This window comes from Stenella coeruleoalba (genome assembly GCF_951394435.1).
Source record: "Stenella coeruleoalba genome assembly, chromosome: 2".
Classification (NCBI taxonomy): Eukaryota; Metazoa; Chordata; class Mammalia; order Artiodactyla; family Delphinidae; genus Stenella; species Stenella coeruleoalba.
This window is the reverse complement of record NC_137147.1, coordinates 34,222,918-34,250,484: the sequence shown is the minus strand read 5'-3', so window position 1 is coordinate 34,250,484 and position 27,567 is coordinate 34,222,918. Positions and strand designations below refer to the sequence as shown.

At 36.2% G+C, this 27,567-nt stretch overlaps 1 protein-coding gene across 15 annotated transcripts in view; it reads left to right on the top strand.

Annotated features, from left to right (window-relative positions):
- Window positions 1-27,567, top strand: part of GPHN (gephyrin) — a 617,199-nt gene that overhangs the window by 587,354 nt on the left and 2,278 nt on the right. For 13 of the 15 annotated variants that reach the window (XM_079915075.1, XM_079915085.1, XM_079915083.1 and 10 more), the window contains 5 exons: window positions 478-565; window positions 12,263-12,336; window positions 16,490-16,554; window positions 19,856-19,959; window positions 27,377-27,473. In XM_079915075.1, coding sequence (XP_079771201.1) covers window positions 478-565; window positions 12,263-12,336; window positions 16,490-16,554; window positions 19,856-19,959; window positions 27,377-27,473 — 428 coding nt within the window. Of the gene's footprint in view, window positions 1-477; window positions 566-12,262; window positions 12,337-16,489; window positions 16,555-19,855; window positions 19,960-27,376; window positions 27,474-27,567 lie in introns of those variants that run through there. The other 2 variants (XR_013827354.1, XR_013827355.1) reach the window with 2 other exon arrangements.

Below are 27,567 nucleotides of genomic sequence, written 5' to 3'. Positions count from 1 at the left end.
CCCATTCCTTCCCACCTGTAAAAATTCAGCCCATTTCTCAAGGCCTAACTAAATTAAGTCATATTCCCTCTAAAGAGTCCTAAGTCTCCAACACCTAGGGCGATCGACTGTCCTGGTGTGCCTGAAATTTCCTAAGAAATGTAACTTTCAGCACTACATCTGGGATATTCCTAGGCAAACTGGGATTCTTAGGCAGCCTATCCACACCTCACTGTCTCCCCTCATTATACTGCCTTTTTGAGTAAAAAGCCTGTGAAAGTACCAGTAACTACTATTTCCACACTTACAAGTTTCTTTCTCCACAATGAGTTATGCTTTTACTGTGCAGAGACCTTTTTGATTCCCACTTCATACAGACTTTTGTGCTGTACTCATGTTAATGCCTACTCGTTGAATAGGTGGTCTAGTTTTTAGTTGGCACTATATTTAAAATGTTTTCCTTGTGTGTTAATTTATTTGTCTTTATTTTTTTTCCAGCCCAGATGACTTACTCAATGCCTTGAATGAGGGTATCAGTCGTGCTGATGTCATCATCACATCAGGGGGTGTGTCCATGGGGGAAAAGGTATGAAAAAATGAGGTTCATGAAGTATGCAGTTGATTAACAGTGGTGTGGTAGTCATCTGGTATCCATAACCAGACTCCCACAAAGCTGAAAATCCACAGGGCTTCAGAAATTTCTGGGCATTCTAAAAGGTATGCAGTGCAGATAAGTCAGAGAGCTTACCATCTCAAATTAAATCCAGGAGTGAAGGTGTTAAAATGTAGATAGGTATTCTCTTCATAGCAGACAGATTGCCGGGTCAGTCTTCCCTCAAAGTCTCCTAGAGGTCTTGAGCCCTGGGTAGAGCAGATTGCTGCAGTCCTCTCCCAAGATCACAAAGGCTAGGCTGAGGTCTGCATTGTAGCAAAGCTATAAGAAATAATTTGCAACATGTCTGTTATCATTACCATCAAACTGCCTGATGTGCTCTGAGCATCACGAGGGCAAACCCTGAAGTTAAGAGTACTTAAATTTTCAATTTCTTATTTCCAGGGAGTATTTCATATAAAACTTATCTTGGTTGCTAATGAACTTAATTATGGGACAGTACCTATTTGGCAGACCAGAAGTTTGCTTTTCCAGTACTTCTGAAGAGGCAACAAGCTTATAGCTTACATAGGCTTGGCAATTGTGGCTCAACTATGGTAAGAACAGAACACTTCTGGACCTTAACCTTCTTTATTAAGATGTCATTTATCCCAGGGATTTGCTCACAGGTCAACAGCCAATATAGTAAAGCATATTGGTTTTCTTTTTTTACTCTCTGTGTGGTAAGATACTTACACTGAACCTTTAATTTACTAGGAAGGAGATTTTTAGGAACTGGGCATCCCAGAGTATTCCATAGGAGCTAATAATTGTCCTTCCTAACTCCTTGAGGGGGAATCATATGAAAGAAGAACCAGGAAGAAAGAGAGAAAGCATCAATGCAGCAAACTCCCGCCAGCCTGCAAATTCTAGTCCCCAAAAGAATTCCAGTGTACCTCAGTAGCAGAAAGAAAGAAAAGTGTAAGAGAGAGAACATCTGCTTCAGCCCAAGGGCAGAGCCTGAAAACCAGTCACTGAAAAGACAGGGAAGTTAGTCAAGGAAAGATCCAGAAGCATTATGTAGTACGCATGAATTTTAAGTGCAGAAACTCAGGTACACAAGAAATTTATTTATGTGATTCAACTTAAATTCTACTGTGAGTACCTATGCTACAGAACTGGCAGGAAATTTTATTTAAGCCACTGTAGGACTAATTGCCTCCCAAAATTATGCCAAAGAACTGGGAGGGGCTTAAGAGGCAACAGAGCATCAAGGAGACACATCTGGTCACCAGTCTTCGCTGGACACATCTAGAGTGTCCTTGTCATGCCATTAGATCTCAGATCTTTGTTCTTTTGGGCCATACTAATAGCACTGGGATTATGGGGAGACTGGGAGTCTTAGGGCAGAGGAAAGGGGCCCCTGCTGCTTGTGGGACCCACAGGCCTCTATCCTCTTCTCAGCCAAGGAGAAATGACTCTTCCATAGTTGCTTCCCTCAAAATCTCTCCCCACCCCCACCTCCTCCTGTTTCACATAGCCTTTGCGAAGAGTTTTCATTTTTATAAAACACCAAAAGTTTCAGGTAAACAGTATCTGCTTTCTGCCCTAAAAACTAAAGAATTGTGTACATTACTATAAATTTTCCAGCACGTACAGAATTGTAAAATAGCTCAAAGACAATGAAACGTGTAGATAATCGATAAGGATACGCTAGACTGGACATCAAATAATTGTTTCTTCCTATTTCAAGGTCTCTTAATTTTTCCTAATAGTGTCTCCCCCACCCCATATGATCAAAATAATCACAAAGATCATTACTGATCACAGAAAAGGACTGGTCTCATAGGTTTGCCCTGATTATTTAGCAACAAAAGTATTAATTAACCATATAGGTCTCCTTGAGTTTGTTTTACACATCTACAGCCATATAGCAATAGAATATTAAAACTAATGAACAATATTCCAAACAAATAAATAATTTGTTAAAATATTTTTTATTTCCCTTAACATTTCATTTAGTCCCATGGTTTTCTTGTTCTGCTGGACCTTGGGTTAGCAGTCTGCTTTCTTGAAACCATCTGTTTTCATTCTAAAGAGTCCTGGGATTCCTGACTCAGTCCACTGGTACTGTACAAAAGTTATCTAAGCTATATCACCTCAGCAGCCTGTACCCTAGAGACTATTCTTTGAAGCATCAATAGTTCAAAATACCTATGATTGTCCTTTTCCCTAGTGCTCTGAGTCTCTTTGTTGCAGACACAAACTATTTACTGTAGCTTATATAGCAGAGCCTTCAGGCCAGCATCAAAGTAAAACAGAGGCTTTCCTTAGCTAGTAGATATTTAATACCTGTGCTTAATTTATTACTGTAACCAATAATATTAGAAGATAAGTGAGATTCTCTATTGGTACACAGTAGGTAACTATTTCATAAAAGTTTTGGTCAGTGTTTCCCCTGAGGGTGAAAACATATTATGAACAGCAAGGGCATTGTCAAATCTCCAGACACTTCCCATAAAGCATACAATTTCTGAAACATTATAGTAATGACATTTTACCTGCATAAACCTAACCTAGAGCACAGTGAGCCTTTCTTCTCAGATGTAACAGTAACTCCCTTCCTCTGAAACTCCTGTAACGGTAACATATCAAACAAACCTATTTCTAATTTCTCTTTTTATAAGATGAAAGAACAAATCTTTGTGACTTTCTACGGGCCCTCTAGGAAATTTCAAACATAGTCTTAGGCGTTGAAGATATTCTGAAAAAAATTTTTTTTCCTAAATTTAGATCTGATCTTTAGAAGGCAAAAAAGAGTTGTCAAAAAAAAAAAAAAAAAAATTGGGCACCTGATTAAGATAGGATCATAGCTACCTAAGAAACATACTTGGTTACCTAATTTTTCAAAGCAACAATAAAATATTTGAAAACAAGCATAGAAGGTAACATGATCATAAATAATATTGGCTCATTCATAAATTAGGAACCTTTGTTCTATACTTCTTTATTTCCTTAAATAATCAAAGACAAAATAAACAAAAAGGCATATTACACAAAAAGAATAACCTTACATATCATAGGGAAAGAATTAATCAGTAAAGCAAAGAAGTAAGCTCGTCAAAACTGAGTGAACTTACTAAAATTTTAATATATTTCTCAGCTTCATTTCAAACACAGGTAATTAAACCAAGGCAAATCAAAGTCATTTTCAGAGTTTTGTCCTTTATTATGCTTTTTTTTATATGTTGGAACAAACTGACACTTTACTTTAGAACTAAGAGTGGTCTCCAGACCAAAGAGGGTCCTGGAGACTCTTTAAGTGGGTCTGCAAGGTTAAATCTATTCTCATAATAAAACTAAGACTTTATTTGACTTTTTTATTTTCCTTCTCTCATGACTGTATAGTGAGTTTTTCCAGTGACTGTATGATCTATAATATCTCATCAGACTGAATATGGAAGCAAATAAGAGAATCCACCTGACTTCTATTAAGCTGAACATTAAAGTGATTTTTAAATTATAAAACAATGTATAAACAATAAGTTACTTATGTTAACATGAAATAGCTTCATCACTGCTGTTTTCAAATGAACCAACAAATAAATATTCTTAAATTCTTAGTTTTAATTTCTAATACAGTAAATATCGATAGACATAACCCACATAACAAAAGCTCTAGAGATCCTTAATGGATTTTAATTTAAGAGCATGTAAAGGGTCCTGAGACCAAGTATTTTGAGTATTGGACTTTTTTTTAAATATTTTTTTTTCCTGAAAAGTGAAAGAATATGCATAGTTTACTTGTCTGTCATGATTACTTCTAACATAATTGCAACCACCCATATTTATTATAATGTTTAAGAAAATCACTAATTTCTATTTCACAGCAAAAATTAGGGGGCATCAATCATTGACAAATCATATGTAAGCATTTTAGCGGACTAGCAAAGTTCATAAACACAGAATACAACTTTGTACAGCCACACACATCCCCTTTGTACCTTCTTAATGTAGCAAAAATGAAAACATACTCATTAACACGACCCAAAGATATATCCTTTCTATGGCATATTAAAATAAGAAGCAAAGTATAATGTATTAACTAAAAGTCATGCTTAGTAAGCAGTGATCGAGTATCCTATTGTACTTAGAAATCAAGGTATCTCATGATTATTCATTAATTAATCAATTTAATAACTGTTCAAGATTTTAAATTACTTAAAAATCTTGAAAATTATTTTCAAGCTGACATTCTACAAACATAATTACTATTGAAATTAAAAGTTTGTCAGAATAATGATTCTATTTCATTGAACCAAATTTTAGATTTTTCACAACCTTAAGTATTATATAAGAATAGCATTAGACTCTTTGATGAGTAACCTATATAATTTTAGGAAAAAACAAACCCAAGCAAAATAAAATGTATTTTCCTACTTAACACTGATAAGAGAAAGAACATGGCTGGGTTTGCTTATTAACCAAAATAATTAAGCTAGTCTCATTTGCCAGAGATTTACCTTAACTATGTGAACTTTATTCTTAAAATTATAAGAAGAATTTTTTTTAGTGCAGCATATTTAAAATAGTATAAGATAAATTTTCTTATTATCTGGGAACTTTAGGAATATTCTATTTATGTAAGTACTTATCTCTCTAAATGAATCAGAATAGAGTATCTTTAGTTTAAGAGACATTAGAAGTGTTTCAGTGTGTTCGTTTTTCTCCCCGTTGGCAAAGCAAACTTTATTGTGGGCCTAAGATCAGGGCTCTTCTCTTCATGTCCTGCTAAACCAGAGAGTTGGGGATGAGAGGCTCTTGTGTTTCCCCTGCAACACCTCCATCACATTCAAATTCAAATGGAGAGAGCCAGGGTAGGGGACACCCTGAATCTGCAGCATACTCTGAGGAAGGCCCACTGTGCATGGTGGTCTCACAGGCATATAATTTATGAATACCCTCCAGAAATAGGAAAACATTTCACACTCACAAAACAAGATAAATGCCTTCCCTGGATCACAGACACATAGACACACAACCACATAAAGAATATACAGCTTCAGGGACTTCCCTCGTGGTCCAGCGGTTAAGAATCCGCCTTCCAATGCAGGGGACGTGGGTTTGATCCCTGGTCGGGGAACTAAGATCCCATATGCCGCAGGGCAACTAAGCCTGTGCGCCGCAACTAGAGAGCCTGTGTGCCACAACAAGAGAGCCCACATGCTGCAACCACTGAGCCCACGTGCTCTAGAGCCTGCATGCCACAACTAGAGAGAAGCCCACGCACCGCAATGAAGAGCCCACTTGCCGCAATGAAAATCCCGAGCGCTACAACTAAGACCCGACGCAGCCAAATAAATAAATAAATAAAATTTTTTTTCAAAATACAGCTTCAGCTCTACAACTTCAACCACAGATTAAGAGTAAACACAGAAACAAACAAACAAACAAAATTAGTCTACAAATAAAGAGCTATTTTCCTTCCTAGAGGTCACAAAATTCTTAATTGGTTTAGGCTCAAAATGACAGACAAACAAACAAGAAAGACTAACAAACCAGATTCTCTATCTTCTCTTACCTAACAGAGAATAGATTTCAATCACCCATTTATAGGAATCACCAAATGGTCAGACCATAAAACCGAATTCTCAATCATTGATGCTACAAAGGGGAATACCTTATTGGCCATGCATAGAACCAAAATTAATAGAGGAGGCAAAAATAGAGAAACCCAAAGTTAGCAGATTTCAGGTTTTATTACTCCTTGGCATACACTCCAGAAACCAAAGAATGATGTATGCAGGTTTAAGCCACCCATAAAATGCACTTTTCTGGCAATTGAGTTTACTTGGTTTTGTCAGATAAATCAATACGGCATCTCAGTGGAGCCTTCAGAATTGTTAAGGTATAGTTTTTTAAAGATAAAATCATGAATCTCATATATTTTTTTATTTTATAAAATTAACATGTGTCAATGATTTTATTTAACTCATTAATTAATGAGGGAACCAGTAAGATGTTGCAAGAATTCTAAGAATTCTAAGAATTCAAAGAACAGAGACACCTATAGGTAATCAGAAATGCTGAAATCAGTCTGCTAATGGATGCAGAACTGTTCTATATCCACAGGAGAATAATCAATTACACTGCCACCAACAGAATTAATTTGCATTTCTTTGGATACTAATCATGTTCACCATCAGTTTTCTACAGCTTAATTTTTATAAAATAGCACAAAGACAATGAAAGGCACAAATAACCCAGAAGGTTGTTTGGATATCCAATAATCTTTTTTGCCCATTTCAAAGTCTTTCATAATTTATCTGACATTGTTTGTTCTTACTTGAGTTGAGGGAAAGACCTGTCTCCTTCATCCATTCGTGTTTCTTCTTCCTATCTGGATCTAGCTTTCAGAACATCAGACAGAGGTCCTTCCTGCTTCTATAGGTAGACAAAAACTTAAGAACAGTGATGATTCTCAGCTTTTATTGCTATGTCTGGTACAAACTTTCCATCACAAGAAACATGAAGCATTTCTTCATGTTCAGAAAGAATGAAAAGGGGCATTTTTACAACAGAAATGCTTTTTTTTCAAGAAAAATAAAATACTTTCATTCGTTTAACAAGTATGTAGTGAGCATATATGCTTTCCAAATTCTGTATCATTACCCATAAGGCCCTGCATGTGTGGCCTCTGCCTGTCTCTCCAACCTCCCCTTATGCCTCTTTCCTATTCATTCACTACCTTCCATTGTCTTTTCAGTTCTAGACACACTCTTTACTGCTCTTGAAGGTTTTGTATATATACTTTCCTCTGTCTGGAATTCTCATCCCTCCACACTTCTCATGGCTGAGTCCTTCTCGTCCTCACCACCTCTTTTAAAATGGCCTTTCCTTATTCTCCACCTCATACCGTTATTCCCTATCCCAGCACCTGCTTTTTTCCTTCATAGCATGTACCACACTTTATAGTTATTTTATTTGTTGTTTTATTTTAGGCTGTCTCCTCCTCCTCCAGTAAACTATAACAGGACATCCTTGTGCCAGGGACCATATGTATCTTGTTCACTATTAAATCTCTAGCACAAATAGAATTCCTCAGACATAGTAGGCACTCAAAAATATTTGTTGAACTAGCGAATGAATGAAAGTCATGTGCTAATCACCATGGACTCATTATATATATACAGAGGGTTTCTGATCTCACAAACTTTATAGTACAATAAAGGATACATATCTGTTATCAGGCAACTGCAGTATTACTTAAGTGTATGATGTCAGGAGGACATAGTACTATAAGAACACATAAGAAAGGCCTGGAGATTTCTGCTTCTACTATGATGGAGTGGCTTATTTGGACCAACTCTCCCACCAAGGACAACTATAAAAGCTATGGTGGCACAGTGGTTAATAATCTGCCTGCCAATGCAGGGGACACGGGTTCGAGCCCTGGTCCAGGAAGATCCCACATGCCGCGGAGCAACTAAGACCGTGCACCACAACTACTGAGCCCCCGTGCCACAACTACAGAAGCCCACGTGCCTAGAGCCCATGCTCCGCAACAAGAGAAGCCATCGCAATAAGTCAGCCCACCGCAACAAAGAGTAGCCCCCACTCGCTGCAACTAGAGAAAGCCTGTGCACAGCAACAAAGACCCAACACAGCCAAAAATAAATAAATAAATAAATTTATTAAAAATAAATAGATAAAAGCTATGTAAATTTTTTTAAAGAATAAGAAAAAGGTGTCCAAAGAGAACAACCAAGACGGATGGGATTCAAGGCACCAAGATCTCAGAGAAAAGTGAACCACAGAGAGGCTGAACTGGAATTCTTCACCATATATTTCCTCAAGGCATTTACTAACTCCTAAGCCAGGAGGGACAGGGGATGATGTAATGGTCAAGAGGTCAAGAATCTAAGCATAACAGAATAGCTAAAAGGCTAAGAAAATAAGCAGAGTTTTCAAAAGTCTTAAGAGTTCAAGACCTGCCATGGAGGAGGGACCCTGGCAAATACCTCAGGCTTTCAGTTTAAACCCTTGAAGTGCCGTGATCTAAGAATAAGGACAAACTGGAAAAAAAAGCAGTCTTCACAAAGACTGCAATTGAGCCTCAAATTATCTCAGTCTCTGATTATATCAAGGTAATCTTAGTTAAGCTGCCAGAAAAAATTAAATTCTGTCTGGAGGAATAGATCATCATTCAAAACCTCTGAATTTTTTTCATATATAATGTTTGGACTTTACCAGAAATAGCACAAAATAACTAAAAATTTAGAAGGGAAAACAAGATAGTACAACCCTAAAAATGGTCCTGACATTTATATTGCCTCATATGGACTTTTAAAAACTGTAATTAATGTGTTTAAGAAAAAGAAATGACAAAGAATTTCACTAGAAAATTAGAATCTATTTATAAAAACTAAATGAAAATTTGGAAAAAATATGGAAAAGAGCATAAAAGACATATGGGATTTGGTGAAAGGTGTAACATATGTGTAACTGGAGTCCCAAAAGGAAAGGAGAGAGTGAACAAAAGCAATATTTAAGAGATACTGGCAGAGAGTTTTCCAAAACTAATAAAAGACATAAAGCCAGATATTCAAGGAGTTCTGCTAATCTCAAGCAGGATAAATACAAAGAAACCATACGTAGGTAGTCATAGCAAAACTACTGAAAACCAAGGACAAAGAGAAACATCTTACCAGAAGGACATGTTACCTTCAAAGGACTAAAAATAGAACTAACAGAAATGATTTAAACAGAAATTATGGAACTCAGAAAACAATGGAGGGACTTCCCTGGTGGTCCAGTGGTAGAGAATCTGCCTTCCAATGCAGGGGACACAGGTTCAATCCCTGGTCGGGGAACTGAGATCTCACATGCTGCAGGACAACTAAGCCCACGCACCACAACTACTGAGCTTGCACGCCTCAACAAGAGAGCCCATGTGCCACAAACTACATACCCCATGCACCCTGGAGCCCGCACACCACAACTAGAGAGAGAAAACCTGCACGCCACAACTAGAGAGATTCCCACATGCCACAATGAAGACGCGACACAGCCAAAATAAAATAAAATATTAGAAAAATAAAAACAAAATCAATGTGTTCAAAACAGAACTTCTAAAACATAAAAGAGAGAGAACAATGGAATGGCATTTGTAAAATGCTGAAAGAAAATAAAAGCTAGTGTGGAACTGAACTAGATAAAAACTGAACAGACCTATCCTAAAGGGAGTTTTTCAGGTGGAAAGATTATGGAAGCATGAAAATGTAGAAAGGACTAAAGAGCAAAGGAAAGGGTTAATATGTGGGTAAATGTAAATGAATTGTTATCTTGAGGTTTAAATGTATATAAATATATATTGAATATATAGAGTATATATTGTTTGTATAGTATATGTAGAATGTATATATATAATAGTTATATATATACACACACACATATTTATAATGTATATAGAGTATATGATAGCACAAAAAGGAAAGAGGAATGGATGGAGTTAACATGTTTTAAAGTTCTTACATTGGGAAGTGATAAAAATACCAAATTATGATAGATTGTAGCAAGTTAAGAATGCATGTTGTAATCTCTAAAATAACCACTAAAATAATAAGAGAATGTGTAACTAACAAATAGAAGAAAAAGAAAATTAAATAACAAAAAATTTTGGTGAATTGGAAGAAGACATGAAAGAAGAAAAAGAAATAAAAACAAAAGTGACAAATAGGTAATGAATAGGAGGGCAATAGTTTTAAACCCCAAATATAGCAATAATTATATTAGGTGTAAATGGACTGAGTCCTCCAATTAAAAATTGTCATTCTGGATTTTAAAAAACAACAAATTGCATGATGCTTATCAGAGACCCACCTTAAATATAAGGACACAGCTCATTGCAAGTAAAAGATGAGAAAAATGTTACAAGGAAAGAGCTGGTATGACTCTCTTGATATCAGAGAAAATTAAGATAAAAAGGATTAATAGATATTAGGTGGCGGGACATTTCCTATTCATATATGTACATGGATCAGGTCATCAAGTAAATTCTAAATTATTGCATCTAATAATATAACCTAAAAATAAACACTAATCAATCTACTATCCAGCCCTGGGAATTCAGGGGAGGCTGAGAAGATGACTGAGATTGAGAGTCATCTCAGAGATTGAGAGAGAGGAGGGTGGAAAGAAAGAGTTTTCTAAACGGAAGGAAGAACATTTTCAAAGATTTGAGGCAAGAAAGTGTAAAAACTGACAGCAATATAGTCCTGCTGGAATGTAGAGAGAGAGAGATTAAGGAAGAGGAATCGGGCTGGTGGGAAAAGGATTGCCTGATAAGAGCAATAATTGGCAAAAGGGGACTAGAAAATACAAGAATCTTAGCTATGATATTTAAAAGCTGAGACTTGTTTCTGGAAACCAGGAAGTTATTGAAGTATTATATATTGATTTGATCAGATTTGTTTCCAGGAGGCCTCTCTCACTACTGTGGCGGGAATAAATTGGAGGAGGGCAGGAGTGTTGGCAGAGAGACCTATTTCAGTAATTCAGGTGAGATGATGTTGGCTGAGGCTGTGGAGATAGAAGGAAACAGCTTTTAAAAATAAAGTGTCCCGGGCTTCCCTGGTGGCGCAGTGGTTGAGAGTCCGCCTGCCGATGCAGGGGATACGGCTTCGTGCCCCGGTCTGGGAAGATCCCACGTGCCTCGGAGCGGCTAGCCCGTGAGCCATGGCCGCTGAGCCTCCGCGTCTGGAGCCTGTGCTCCGCAGCAGGGGAGACCACAACAGTGAGAGGCCCGCGTACCGCAAAAAAAATAATAAAAAAATAAAAGTGTCCCATAACTTGTGAAATATTTAAAATTTTAGTAGGTTACTAGAATCTTGGATTAGTGAGCAGGAAACTCAGTAATAGACCAAGAGGTTGTATTACTTAAGAGAAACTTTTTAAACTGCAATTTTTTTCTTTATGTTTACAAAACCAACTACAAGGCAGTATTGCCTTTCCTTTCCAAAGATCATGTTTTGTCAGATGGCTCTGGGTTGGTCATAACCTTAGGTTGGTTGTGTTGGTAATAGCAAAATATAAAGTTGGAGCAATTAAACACCCTTGACTTTCTGTTTTAGAGCTCCCTCCCTACATTTTTAGTTGACTTATTTAGATTTGGTAATCTGTGGGCAAATGTCCAAGTGTCTCCTCAAGGAATGTGCATCATTTTAAGTTATTAGACAGAATAGTGTGTGATGCATACATGTGGCTTCGCTGCCCAGGCACAGCTACTTAAGTCATATTTATTAACATCCTTTCTCAGACGTAAAAATCTGTCTTAAAAGAGAGACAACAACCTATCAAGTAATGATTTATATGTTAATGTGGTTGCTTGGTTTACTATCTAACTACTTCTATTAGACTGTACCTTTTATGAGGGAAGGGACATTGTTTCTTTTGCTCCAGGCTGTATCTCCCTGTACATGGATTGATACTCAACATATACAGGTGCTCAGTAAATATTTACTGAATGAATAAATGAATGAGGAATGAAGGGATATTTGTCTTAAATCAACTTCACTAAAATAAGGTGTTTCTTTTCATTTCAGTCTTACAAATTTATTTTTTTTCATTTAAAGTTTGAAAGTCTGATATTAGAATGTTCGAAAGTAAAGTGATTATTTTTCATATTTGCAGGACTATCTCAAGCAGGTGCTGGACATTGATCTTCATGCCCAGATCCATTTTGGCAGGGTTTTTATGAAACCAGGGTATGAAAATTATCTTGTTATCTAATATATGGGGTTGGTTTGGCTTGCTTTGACTAACAAAGTTTTTAAATGCTTTCTTTTTACATTTTCTATTATGGATTATTTATTCTAACAAAAAAATATTATAGTATTAGAGTTCTCTGAACAAGTGTATATCCTACCTGAAATGGGAATTCATCTTCTTTATAAATCACTGGGTCTGGTTTAAACAAAGCAAAGCAACTTTCCAAACCTTTTCTCCCTTTAATTTCCATGCCTAGTTCCTTCCTTCTCTTTTTCTGCTTCTTTCTCTCACTTATAACATTTCAGTATGAAAATTCTCAAACATACACAAATGCAGGGAGTACAATGAAACCCCCATATACCCATCGCCCAACTTCAGTAACTATTTTTCTGTAATTGTGTTATCAATCCTCTTCTTCACCTTTTTGGGGGGGCAGAGGGCTGGATTGTTTTAAAGCAAGTTCTAGACATGTCATTTTAGTGTACATCTCAAATATTAATAACAACAGCAGTACTTTCTTACATAATCACAATGGTATTATCTCAAACAGAATAAATAAGAATACCTCAGTATCATCTAATACCGTGATCGTATTTGAAAATTCTCCCAAATGTCAAGGAAAAGTATGCCTTCTTACATATGTTTTGTATGAATTAGGATTCAAGTCAGGTCTACTCACTGTATTTGGTTAAGTTTCTATTAAACAGGAACATTTACCAACCACCGCCCCCCTTTTTTGGCATGCCACTACTTGTTGAAGCAACTGAATCTTTTGTCCTAGTTTTGTCCTAGTGAATGGATTTGGCTGATTGCTTCCTTGTGGTGGCATTTAATTTGTTCCTGTCTCTCTCCAGTATATTCTGTACATCGGAAGTTAGATCTAAAGGTTTGAGTAGACTCAGATTCATTTTTTTTTTTTTGTAAGAATACTTCATGAATAGTGTTTCATACTGCTTCTTACTACCTCCCAAGAGGAAAGAAAAGTAACCACATACCTAGATCTTGCGTAGCTCCTAAAAACTAATAGCTCCCTCAGGAAGGGCTAATGGAGGTTCTGTAATCCATTGTAAATCCTCAAAGAATGCAAACATTGGTGTTGATAAAATATGTGTGGCCATGTCTTTAAACAACAGCCTGCCTGTTGAGACCCCTGCTCCTCTATAAACCTGTGGTATGTAAACATTATAAAAACACTGTTGAAAGCCCTCAGTGTGTGGGTGAGCATTCCAGCACACCTCCATGCTGTCAGGGACAACAGTAATGATGCTTTAGTTCAGGGTCATACTCTGATGGGTGCTCATATGAACCCTAAGAGAAAGTAGAGGTGGGACTTACCAGTTGTTACAAGTGAGCCATGGGAACTAGCAGCAAATTCCAGAAACCTTTTTTAAGTGTCAAGCCAGCCCTCCTAATCTCCCTGATTTATTGGATACCTTGTGTCAGTTCTAAGGCAGAGATCAGGCTTTACATTTAAGTATGAAGTTAAGATTGTCCCTAAAGCCTTCTCCACAATGTAATAGAATTTAGAATTCTTGGCATTATATTTCTGTAGTTGCTCTGATATGCTGCCACTGACAAGGCCCTTTTACTATTGAAGGTGTTGGATTGGGATCATTCTTATTAAGAATATCTTGTCTTAAGCAAATATTATTATGCTATGAGTACACAGGCTTTTTTTTACTCTGTCCCCATGGGCAGTACTAATTTGATTAGAATACAGAGGACATCCCAAAAGTATGTCAGTGTACTTCTCACTAATCTCAAAAATTGAATTGATTATTCCTTTGCAGTGAGAAAGAAGCTGACATTACTTACCCTCACCTCTAGAGGAGAAATATTTGTATAATATCTATTATTTAAATTATCTATTATTTAAATTAATCTCAGCACCCATGATGTATAATTTTGGTACTCATTTTATTTTTAGTCTATTATTTACCACTTACTTCAGCTGTAGGACTTCTGTGACTTCGGTTATTGTATAAAAGCTGTTACATTCTGATCTCAAGAGGAAAAATGAACAATAGGTGTTGAGTTTCAAGGAAATGACTTTCCAGATCCTAAACAAAAACTTCACAGTCTAGCAATAAAACACTCATGATAGCAGCGCACATAACAAAATGTTTTATTGTAATGGAACCTTTTTAAAATGAGTACCTTCAGAGAAATCACAGTAGCTGTCTGCAAGGTTCAAAAGATGATTTAAATTGGTTTTAAATACAGTAGAAGGAATGTGTTATGCATTCCCTCCTCAATCTTATTATGTGTGTTAGTTTGCTATTTAAAAAAAATGGTGTAGAAGTTTAAATGGGCTTCCTTTAATTGTCCAGAATTTTATACTTGTCTGAAGAGAAGAAGAATTTAAAGGTAATTGCTACTTAATAGTAGAATAAGAAGAAATATAAAAAGCTCAAAAACAATTTAGCTTTGCTCTTCCCACATACAGTACGTTCAGAATGCAATTAACCTCTTTCCTTTTAGACACGGAGATACTCAAAAAGCATTTGGAATATTATCAACCAGATCTACCAATCACAGTTTTTATGGATCATCTACAGTGAGCATAGCTGTTGTCGAAAATGTATCTTGGAAATTATTTTCATCACACAGTAACAGTCATTGCCAAATAACCTATCTATAAATGGATATGACATTCTAATCTCAGTTTTCTAAAACACAGCAAAGAATCAGGAAGTAAGCAAAAAAAGGCCTCAGAGTAGCCAAGAATAGATGTTACAAAGTCCATGTAGTAACACTTCACAGTGCACCCTATGAGAGGCTTATCTAATTATGAGCCGTAAAGTTAGAAAAACCTTGGTTCCAATCTTAGTATCTGAGTAATTTTGGCCAAATTGCTTAATCTCTCTGAGTCTCATTTTCCTCATCTGTAAAATGGGATGACAATTGTCACCTCATGGTATTATTGTAAGAATTAAATGAAATAATGGATATAATGCTTAGATGTTTCTTTAAAAATAGTAACTTCTATTATTACTATTATTATTATCATTCCAACAATATAACTATTACTACTGCTCTCTGGTTCCCAAACCAAAGGCCAGCTTTAAGGGTCAAGATGATGGCAGTCTAGCATTAAGGGGACCTACAGAAAAAAAAAACTAGGGGAAAAAAACAGAAACAAGAACTATAGAAACACTGCCACGTGTACTGTTATGTTATGGTTTAATACCCCTGTGACCCAAAATCTCTGTATCATAGCAGAGTAGAATCAATTCATAATGATGGCTGTAATTCATCAAAAATATTAATGTTCATCATATTATTGCAAAAGGTAATGAGTGAGTGATCCTTTCTTCTTTCAACCAACGAGCAAAAATAGTAAAAAGAAAAACAATTTGGGTGCTTAAAAGGGTAATTTTTCAGCTACTTTTAAATTTCAGCATTCCCTAAGAATTTTGCATCACTCAAGATTCATTAATATAATAAAAATTTTAGCTGAAATTCTATATTAAGGGTAGTCAATAGAAAAAAATCACTATTATTAACCACCTGCCCTCTTCACACTCACACCCCTCTGCATACCCCCATGATGAGGGTTCATGTCAGACTTTTGAGGAAGTATAATTTGATAATATTCTTAAATTACTATTGCTTTAATTTTGTTCTAGTCATGGTATTTTATTTATTTTGACATTTCAAAACATTCCCTTCATAGGAGGGAAGCTTATATGTTTATTGCTGAGTATAGTCTTAAAGGGCTGAGAAATACTCATCTTGAACAATAGGCAGTTATCTGATAGACGTGTATTACCAGGTAGTCTTCAGATAAAAAGAATGATTGTTATTCTCCAGCAGAAAAAAAAACGTATAGACATTGTTAACTAGAGGGGTGGAGAAACTCCAGGATTTGGCATATGCTTCTACGGCACTGGCAAGAAGGAAAAAAATGTAAACTACAGAAAACCAGGAAGTTTGGTTACTTGAAAACAGAAGATGCTAAAAAAGAATTAATTTAAATGCTCTCGAAACACTTCAGGTTATAAAGATTTAAAGGAGAGTCAACAGAAAAGAACTTTCACACAATAGGTGACCTGTATGAAGAACCATGTAACAAGAAAACTGCAGTATTTAACTTACTACTCAGGTTGCTTAGCAGTCACTAACAAACAACCTCTACTTTTCCTCTAGCCTGCCAACGACATTTGCAACTTTGGATATTGATGGTGTAAGAAAAATAATCTTTGCACTACCAGGTAAGAATAATTGAAATAGTTTCTTTTGCTTTTTCTGGAAAAATGACCAAAATCTTTTTGTTTCCCAGGTGACCAGTCCCCTATCAGAGCGCATGATTTGGAATCTGAAACACCTGGGTTCAAATCCCAGCTTTTCATAGTGTATGACCTTGGACAAATCACATAACCTCTCTGAAGCTGTTTCTTCATCTATAAAATGGGGCTAATTAGGGTTGGTGTGAAAGTCAAATTAGTATCTTTCAAAGCACATTTCAGACCCTAAGATGATAATCAGGAGTTAAGTGTCACTACGTCTTTCTAGGGCACCTGCTTTTCCTTACAGGAAATTGGTCAAAGTTAGCAGTATGATTACCTCTCACAACTAGAGTATTATGCTCAAGGGGCCAAAGGGCCTTAAATCGCCCATGGAAATACTAGAACAAAAAAGTACAAAGCTGCCTTTGGTACTCACCAGATTTGGACTGGTTGGGGAGAGCAGCAACACAGGAGGGGCTGCAAATACTGATGCTTCTCAGCCAAATCCCAGGCATCATCAGTCTGACCACATCATTATCCCCACCCTCTCCCACGTGAGCAGAAACTCACATGTTCAGATTATAGAAAAAGCAAAGTGGTTCAGTTTACAATTTTTGGACTTCGGCTGTGCATTTAAAGCCAGGTTTTAAAGCCATTACTAATCTTGATAAATTCTAAAGCAGTTTAGAAGTTTTGTGTATCTACTTATTTTTTTCAATTTTAAAAATTATCCTCTGATCCGTAGCAGTGTCCCATTCTCTATTTTTTGGCATAGATTCCTTTAGAAAATAACCTACTTATTCCTTTCAGATGTACAAGTCTGGTGGCTTTGGGATATTTACCTGCTTTTTTATATTAAGTAAAGGTCAAAATAGAGATAGAAAGAAAAGAAGGCAGGCAGAAAATTTTAGAACTTTAAAAACATGTTTAAAGCCCCTATCTGTAAGCATAAAAGAGAGTATGTTTCTCTCATATAGGAAATGTTAAGAGCGAGGTCATGTAAATAAAGTTTTAGTCTTCAAACGATTTCTGTGGTACAGAACTCCTTAGGGCCTTTAATACATCCCTAGATACTCTGAAGACCATTATATAGAGAAATGAAATCATCTTCCTAGCTTCATTTTGACTAGAAGAGACTGTTTTTGTTGTCTACAGAAGATATGACTTGACCTACGAAGTATGTTATAGTGGGAGCCTATTTTGCCTTTACTAAGTGTTGTTGATCTGCCAAAGAAGTTATAATTAAATAGCCTATTTTCAAATTGCTGCTTTATTTTGAGATTTTCACTGCTCAGCCTGAAAGTACCAAAAGAGGGCAGCAACAATTCACATGTTCAGATTGTAGAACCAGCAAAGTGGTTCTTTTTATAAGAATTTGAAAACTCAGAATTGGATTTTTGGTTTCTTAAGGTCCTTGCAATTAAAGCCATTACTAATCTTGATAAGTTCTAATACAGTTGAAAAGTTATGTGTTATCTACTTTTTCTTTTTTTTAACTTTTTAAAATTACTATAGTAACATGTGTTCACTGTAAAAACATTAGGAAACACAGATAAGCATTAAGAAATGTTATCCAAAATCTCCCTCCCCCTGAAATAACCACTATTTGCAATTTTCTTGGTGTTGATTTTTCCAGTCCCTTTTCTTATATAGAGCAATTCATATTTTATAGAGTAATTTTATAAAACAGTAGCATTACAAGAATACTGTAATCATTGTTGAGCAATAGCTTTCTTACTTATTTTTCTTTTATTTTTCCTTTTTTTGCTTTTCCAGAAAAATTTCCATCTGTTCATATTTTGAGGCAAGAGGAAAGCAATTGATTCTCATTAAGAGTCTGCTGTCCTGTGGGACAATTCACTTTTTCTATTGAAATAATCAATGTCATTCATCACAACTTTTTTTAACAACTTAAAAAAAATCTATTCTTAACTGCTTTTGTGGGTAGAAGAAAATTAAAGGTATGCTTTTAGCTAGTAATAGGCTAAACTGACCATTACTTTTATTTTGATGATGAAATTAGCAGCACAAAGCCAGGCCAAGGTAACCTAAAATATAATAAGCATTCCCCACCCCCTCTCTCTCTATATATATACATACTCACATACCACTGTATAAAAGTATTAGTAAAATTTGAATTTTAGAACCAAAAGGAATATTAAGAATCATATAATCCAAACCTTTCATTTTGTGTATGAGTAACGTTAGACCCAGAAAGGTTTGGAACTCTTGCCTGGGTCGCATGGCTTGGTTAGTTAACAATACCACACAAGAAGCGAAATCTGTTATTCTCAGCTCAGTCGTTTTTTTCATAGCCCACCATACCTCTCTTTGAAGTGCGTGACACACCCAGATTTCTTTTTGGAGAGGTACAGTTGAATTCCTCAAATTTTTCTTATAACTGCAAAAAAACTTGGTGTTTGTATTAATCTGCTCAGGCTGCCATAACAGAATGTCATAGACTGGGTGGCTTAAACAACAGAAATTTATTTTCTCACAGTTCTGAAGACTGAAAGTCTAAGATCAAGGTGCCAGCAAGGTCGGTTTCTGTTACAATCTTTCTTCCTTGCTTGCAGATGGCCACCTTCTCTCAGTGTCTTCACGTGGCCTTTCTTCTGTGTATACACACTCGTGTTTCTTCCTCTTTTTATAAGGACGCCAGTCCTATTGGATTAGGGCCTCACCCTTACAACCTCATTTAATTTTGGTTACCTCTTTAGAGGTCCTTTCTCCAAATACAGCCACATTGGGGGTTAAGACTTCAACATATGAATTTGAGGGGAACATAATTCCGTTCCTAAGAGTATTCGCCTTCAAGTCCTTCACGTCTTAAATCATTGGTGTTTTTTTTTTAGTTTAAAGAAATTTTTGGTTAGAGGGGATTATGGATAAATTTCTTTATTCTTATCCTACTTGCTAATTTTCTTTTGCACTGAGCATGTACTACTATGGTAATTTTAGAACATTTTAAAAATAGCAAGTGCAAACTCATTACTAAAGGCTTTCAATGCACGGCTCTCAGGAAAACAGATATAAATGGTGCCAAACAGCTTCTGTGCATCAGAAGTCTCTGCGTTTCACTGCTAGATCCAAATATTTACACCCTCTGTGGCATTTGGTCAACTACAGCTCTATTCTGGCATCCTTTTGGATTCAAGGTGATTCAGAAGAGGAATGCTAGTGGTTAGTCATTTCACTCTCTATGATACCTGAAGGTATAGACAGTCATAATTATATGGCAAATTTTTATGTGTGTACTATAAATAACTGCTTGGTTGACTTTCAGGGAATCCTGTGTCAGCCGTGGTCACCTGCAATCTCTTTGTTGTGCCTGCACTGAGAAAGATGCAAGGCATCTTGGATCCTCGGCCAACCATCATCAAAGCCAGGGTAATGTTTTCTAATGACCGGAGACCAAAATTGAAGCCTAATAACAAATTAGGATATGATTTTTTAACTGCCCAAAACAAACGTCTAGAATTTTATATTAGTTTTGAGGAAAAATGTGGTTATAGTCCCCTCTTCATGATAGAAAACAGAGGGAAAGGAGTCCCGTTTATTCCCTTCCCACATTATTCCATGACTCCTAAAGTGAATAATTTTCTCCAGCTAGAAGTCCATTTAGGAGTGGATATGTAATGACAAAATGGTCAATAGAATACTAAACTAATACTAAACCTATATGGAAGGAGGGACAAGAATTTCCCCTATGTAAACTTAGAGAGAACAGCAATTTAGCTGATCACTTTTTCTGTGACCCCGCTGATAAATTTTAAACAGTTCAGAAAAAGACAATTAAAGGACAAGAAAGAGACTCTAGTGAAGCAGAAGAAAAGGGAGACCATATTGTTTGGAAAAAGGACCACTAAGGCTGAGGAATTATACCTGCAGTAAAAATCACTCCGAAATTAGAGTCCCCTTCTCCACCAACACTAACTTCAGTTTGCTTTACTACTACTAGTAAACTAATTATGTAACACAGTTTCTATGTAATAACTAATGAACAATTTTCCTGGCAATTTAAACTATAATACTAAATCAGTACTTTTCTTTCTTTTAAGCTTTACTAAGGTATAATTGATATACACAAATTGCACATATTTAATGTAGACATTTTGATGAATTTGGACATATGCAAACACCTGTGATACCGTCATCACAATGAAGGTACTAAACATATCCATCACCTCCAAACATTTCTTTGTGTTCTTTGATTTGTTTGTTTATTTCATGCTAAGAACATTTAATGTGAGAACTATCCTCTTAAAGTGTTTTAAAGTGCACAATACCACATTGGTAACTATAGGTAATATGTTGTACAGCAGATTCTTTAAAATGTATTCACCTTGCATAACAGAAACTTTATATCCATTGAGCAACAATTTCCCTTCCCTCCTCCCCTCAGCCCCTGACAACCACCATGCTATTCTCTGCCTCTGTGAGTGACTATTTTAGATACTTCCTATAAGTGGAATCATGCAGTATTTTTGTAACTGGCTTATTTCACTTAGCATCGTGTCCTCTAGGTTTATCCATGTTGCCTCATGGAAAACAGTATGGAGGTTACTCAGAAATTAAAAGTAGAACTACTGTATGATCCAGCAATCTCACTTCTGGGTATATGTCCAAAAGAATTGAAATCAGGATCTCAAACAGATATTTGCACCCCGGTGTTCATTATAGCATAATTCACTATACAAAGATAAGAAAACAACCCAAATTTCCAACAACAGATGAATGGATAGGGAAAATGAAGTGTATGTGTACAATGGAGCATTATTCAGCTTTAAAAAAGGTCAGTCATTGAACATCAAAAGGTATAATTGGATACCTGTTATATGAGAATATAATGGCCTATGGATTGATTAAAAAACAGATATTGAAAATGATAGAACTGTCTATGATTTATAAGAAATATAAACCAGTTTTATTATTATTCAGAGATGAAAAATATAACTAGGTTATAGAAACTTTGGAAAAATTAACTTAAAACTGATCCGCACCAACAGGTGTAAGAATTTTTAAAGTTACTTGATAAATTTTAGATGATTTATAAGGCAGATGAGCTCGAGCGCCTCTCTGTTGGACTAATGAAATCAGTGCCTCATAACTTCTCTAGTACTTTTAAAAGTTAGTGTAAAGCTCCTTTAACCACTCTTTGGAAGTTTTGACCAGATTTGAGCAGAGTCCAGGCCCTAGGTACCAACCAGGGCCTGGAGCATGTCACGTGGGACCTCCACTCTAATAGAATCCCCTCTGGTCATCTGTTTTCTCACAAACTCTCTTCTCCAATCTGTGCAGCTTAGTCCAGCCTCTTCCCTGAGTCTCCTGGAGCTTTCACCTTCCCCTCATTACCACCATCAAACCTTCCCAAGACTTTCAGGTCTTTGGCAATCGTCTAAAAGTCTTCTCTCCCTCACCTCTTATCATCAGTTGCTTTATTTTCATAATTCTAAATAACTTTATTTCTGCTTCAGCAACTCAATACACATATCCTTTTTAATACCATGAAGTGCTCCATCTCAAAAATCACCAACTCTGGTATACAGTTTAGGAACAATGGCAAGTTACCTACCCGTAGATATAAAAGAATTTAAACACTCCTATAACACCTTCCCTTCTCCCTTTCCATAAGTCCCTTCTGGCTTTACCCCTTTCCTCATCCAACCTAAATCCTGTGGTGTATCACTTCAGTGTTTTTCTAACACCCTCAAATTTTTTTTGCCTCTTCTTCCATGAACTGTAGTAACTCTAAGAATCCACAAACTTAGATCAATCCTCCCTTTTTTGTCCTTCAGTTTTATTCCCAGGGCACTGAGTACAACTAGAGAAGAGAGTACAGGTGTTCAAGTTATCCCTTCCAATTTACAAACCTCAGCAGGGGCCCAAATTCCCCTTGATGATCCTTTTATATCCCGTGGATCAGCTTTTTCCATTCCTTACTGCAGTCTTCCAAATCTTCACCATTCTCCTAAAGCGCCCTCCACCATCCACATCCCCTGTGTTTTATAGCCAAATAAGCTGGTTTGAATGATGGCTCCAATGTTTAATGGTTTCTCTTCTAATCCTGCCTCCTTTTAAATCCCTTTTCTAACTCTAATCATGTCAGCATCTCCAATTAAAATTCTTCAATGCTTCCCATGACCGCAGGGTTAAATCCAGACTGCTCAAGTGCGCACAGGAGGCCCTCCATCCCAAGGCCTGTTTTCCCTTCCAGCTTCATCTGCTTCCCATCCTGCACTCTGACCATACCAAGCTTTTTTCTGCCTCCAGAACGGACGTGAGATCTCCTTCCTAGGAGGTTCTCTCCTAATCACCCCCATCTCTTTTCTCAGCTTGGAAAATTCCTTAGTCATAAGACTCAGGCATCATGCCCTCTGTGAAGCCTTTCTCAGTGTCCCTAAGAAGGGTTGATTATTTACTTCTTTGTGCCCTATTACACTGTGTTTGCAATTAATTATTTACTGTATTAGATAATTCTTTGAGGTCACTTCTCTAAAAGATGGACAGGACAAAGAGGAAGGAAAAAAATATTCTCCCCTTTTTTTTAAGTAACAAATTTTGTTTTTAGAGCACATTTAGGTTCATAACAAAATTAACTGGAAACTACGGAGAGTTCCTGTATTACTCCTCCTCCCCACCCCATCCTTACACACACAACCTTCCCAGCTGTTGACGTCCTGCACCACAGTGGTACATTTGTTACAATCAATGAACCTACAGTGACACATCATTATCACCCAAAGTCCATAGTTTACATTAGGGTTTACTTTCAGTGTTGTGTATTCTAGGGGTCTTGACAAATGTACAGTTACATGTATCTACCATTGTATATCGTACAGTTTCACAACCCTAAAAACTCTCTGTGCTCTGCCTATTCGTTCCTCCCTCCCTGCTCACCCTTGATCTTTTTACTGTTTTGCCTTTTCCAGAATGTCATATTGTTGGAATCATACAGTATGTTACCTTTTCAGATTGTCTTCTTTCACTTATTAATATGCGTTTGTTCCTCCGTGTCTTTTCACGGCTAGATAGTTCATTTCTTTTTAGCAAGGAATAATATTCCATTCTCTGGATATACCACCGTTTATCCATTCACCTACTGAAGGGTATCTTGGTTGCTTCCAAATTTGGGCAATTATGAATAAATCTGCTATAAACATTTGTGTGCAGGTTTTTGTATGAACATAAACTTTCAGTTCACTTGGGTAAATACCAAGGACTGTGATTGCTGGACTGTATGATAAGAATATATTTCGTTTTGTAAGAAACTGCCAAAATGTCTTCCAAAGTAGCTCTACCGTTTTGCATTCCCACCGTAGTGAATAAGAGTCCCTTTTCTTCCACATTCTCAGTAGGATTTGGTGTGGCCAGTGTTTTGGATTTTTGGTCTTTCTAGTAAGTATCTAGTGATATCTCGTTGTTGTTTTAATTTGCAATTTCCTAATGACTTATGATGTTGAACATTTTTTCATATGCTTACTTCTCATGTGTATATCTTCTTTGGTAAGGTGCTCAATTCTTTTGCCCAGTTTTTAACTGGGTTGTTCATCTTCTTATTATTGAGTTTTAAGAATTGTTTGTATATTTTGGATAACAGACCTTTATCAGGTGTGTTTTTTACAATTATTTTCTCCCCGTCTGTGCCTTATCAGCTCATTTCATTGACCTTTCTTTTTTTTTTTTCTCATTCTCTCTCTTAGACATTCACATGTAGAGCATACCATATAATACTATACCAAATGATACAATTTTATCTCTTGAGTGACTGCTGTGTGCCAGCAAAATATTCAAAGGAAACAGAGGACTCCTAGTCCACAGCTCACTGCCCAGTTTTGAAAGAGTAGAAGAAATCGGCAGAAGTGAAACATCCACCATTTGCAGTGTTTTTCCACCAAAATATTGATATATGTGTATGTTTACTCATGGTACATCATTCTTATAAGCACTGAAGCTTATAGTAAATAGGTGCTTTCTTAAACTAACTGATGTAATATACCAGAACTATAGTGTCAGTGTAACTAAATATATTGGTGAATAAAGTATTCTGCATTTCAGCAAAATACCATAAAAATCTAATTAGCTTCATCTCTTGCTACAAAGGGAACAGCTGTTTGTGAGGCTGTGAAAAAATTTCATTCACTTTAATTTGATGCAATTGATTCTTGTTTATTAAATTAACAAATATTTTCCTTTAAAACAAACAACCCCATTTTGTAGATGAACAAACAGGTATGGGAAAGCAAAATAAGTTGCCAATACAGCACATCGGTTAGCAGTAAAACTGGGAGTAGAACCTAGGTGCCAGTATCTTCCCAGTATAGTATTTGCTCCACTGTACTTCCATGAGCCATTCAGTGCCATTGCTGGGGAAAAACCTTAAACACTTAGCAAATGACACAGCCACATGAATAGCTCTTGTGGTTTAGTACTGGAGAACACACACACTCAGGTTGAAAGACAGATTTTTGTCCTCAGGTAAGCACAGAATAATTTAGGAGCAATGGCAAGTTACCCCCCAGTAGATATGAAATAGGGTATAAACATAAGTAATATCATGTGAAAGAGCAGAGTGTGACTTAATCAAGGAGAAGCACCCTAGAATTGAATTTTATTCTGGATTCCAGATAAAAAGCATAATTAGAATGTTTTAATATTCTAATTAGATTATTAGAATATTTTAAAACAAAGTAACCAGAATGGATTAGAGATAAACTCACTTCAATAAAAATTTCCAGGTCAAGTTTTAACTATATCATTTAATCTAAGCAATATCTGTTTTAGTTGAGTAAAGGATTTCTAGACCATTTTAAGATAGAGTAACTTAAACGATTATTATGCTAATGGAAAATGTTAATTTTCATGCATTGGAATGAGTCTTGTTTTCACTAACATTGAACTAATCTTTGATGGGCTATAGATCATAATTATGTACTGTATAAACTTGTTCAAGTTATACCTTTTAGGCACCTGCTACCAACACATTGTCACCTTGATCAGATTTCAGGATGAATTTAATGACATAGATAAAAAAAAAAAAAACAGTGGCTCCAGGTTGAAGGTTGATTGGTCATTCTGTATAATGTGTGTGAACAGAAATTGGCTATGTTACAAAGATATGAAAGATGCCATTCCATAGCAAAGACTCATTCAGAGGAATTCTTTTAGTGCCAGTGATGTGACCAAACCAAAGTGGTATAACTTTTATGAGACTACTTTTATTTGCTTTAATGAGATTGTTTATCAGTATTGGGACTGATATAATCAGTCCTGATTACAGGATAATCTGATAATCAAGAGAAAAGAAAGTAACTATCCCTTTTGATTAATCTCTAAAATATACAAATACCTCATGCAACTCAATATCAAAAAAACAAACAACTCAATCAAAAAATAGGCAGAGGAGTTAAATAGACATTTCTCCAATGAAGACATATAGATGGCCAGGGGGCACATGAAAAGATGCTCAATATCACTCATTATTAGAGAAGTGCAAATCAAAACTATAATGAGATAGTCAGAATGGCCATCATCAAAAAATCTACCAACAATAACTGCTGGAGAGGGTATGGAGAAAAGGGAACCCTCCTACACTGTTGGTGGGAATGTAAACTGGTACAGCTACTACAGAGAACTGTATGGAGATTCCCTAAAAAACTGAAAATAGAGCTACCATATGATCCAGCAATCCCACTCCTGGGCATATATCCAGAGAAAACCATAATTTGAAAAGATACATGCACCACAGTGTTCATTTCAGCACTATTTACAATAGCCAGGACATGGAAGCAACCTAAATGTCCATCAACAGAAGAATGGACAAAGAAGATGTGGTACATATATACAATGGAATAATACTCAGCCATAAAAAAGAATGAAATCATGCCATTTGCAGCAACATGGATGGACCTAGAGATCGTCATACTGAGTGAAGTAAGTCAGACAAAGACAAATATCATAGGATATCACTTATATGTGGAATCTTAAAAAAGGGTACAAATGAACTTATCTACAAAACAGAAATAGAGTTACAGATATAGAAAACAAACTTAGGGTTACCTGGGGGTAAGGGGGGAGGTGAGGAAGGATAAATTGGAAGATTGGGATTGACCTATACACACTGTTGTAAAATAGATAACTAATAAGGACCTACTCTATAGCACAGGGAACTCTACTCAGTACTCTGTAATGGCCTATATGGGAAAAGAATCTAAAAAAGAGTGGATATATGTATATGTATACCTGATTCACTTTACTGTACACCTCAAACCAATAAAACATTGTCAATCAACTATACTCCAATAAAAATTTTAAAAAGAAAATATCCCTTTCATATTAAAGATAAGTGTATGAATGAGTAGCTGAATTAGCACCTCAGTAAATCTTTACTGGATGGATGGATGGATGGATGGATGGACGGACAGTTGGATGACACACCGATAAATGGATGTTGAGCTTGTATGTTTGTGTAGGTCTACCTCCTTTATTTTCAATGTTAAAACATCTGCTTTGATTTCTTAATTCATAGGTCAGAGGTAAAATTAGAATTCAAAAATAGACTTTATATTTTTCATCTGCCCTTTTTCCTACTGCGGGTACCAACTTCTTAGCCTTCTTTTCTCTTTTCACCAGAGCAACGCAACCTCTGGACTTCCTGTATTAAGAACATAAGGTGGCAGTGGTGGAGACAGCAGCATGCCAAGATATTTCCATGTCCATTGAACTCTTTGCACAACTGCCACCACCCTGTAGTTTTAAGAGATGATCAGGTGATCAAGTTTGTTTTCTTTTCCTCATTTTTCTGCAGTTATCATGTGATGTAAAACTGGATCCTCGCCCAGAATACCATCGGTGTATACTGACTTGGCATCACCAAGAACCACTACCTTGGGCACAGAGTACAGGTTAGTCATTCACACCTGCAGGTATCTCTATACACCCATCCTGTTAAAACACAAATTTATGTATAACCTCCTTCCTTGAGTATACCTAATTTTG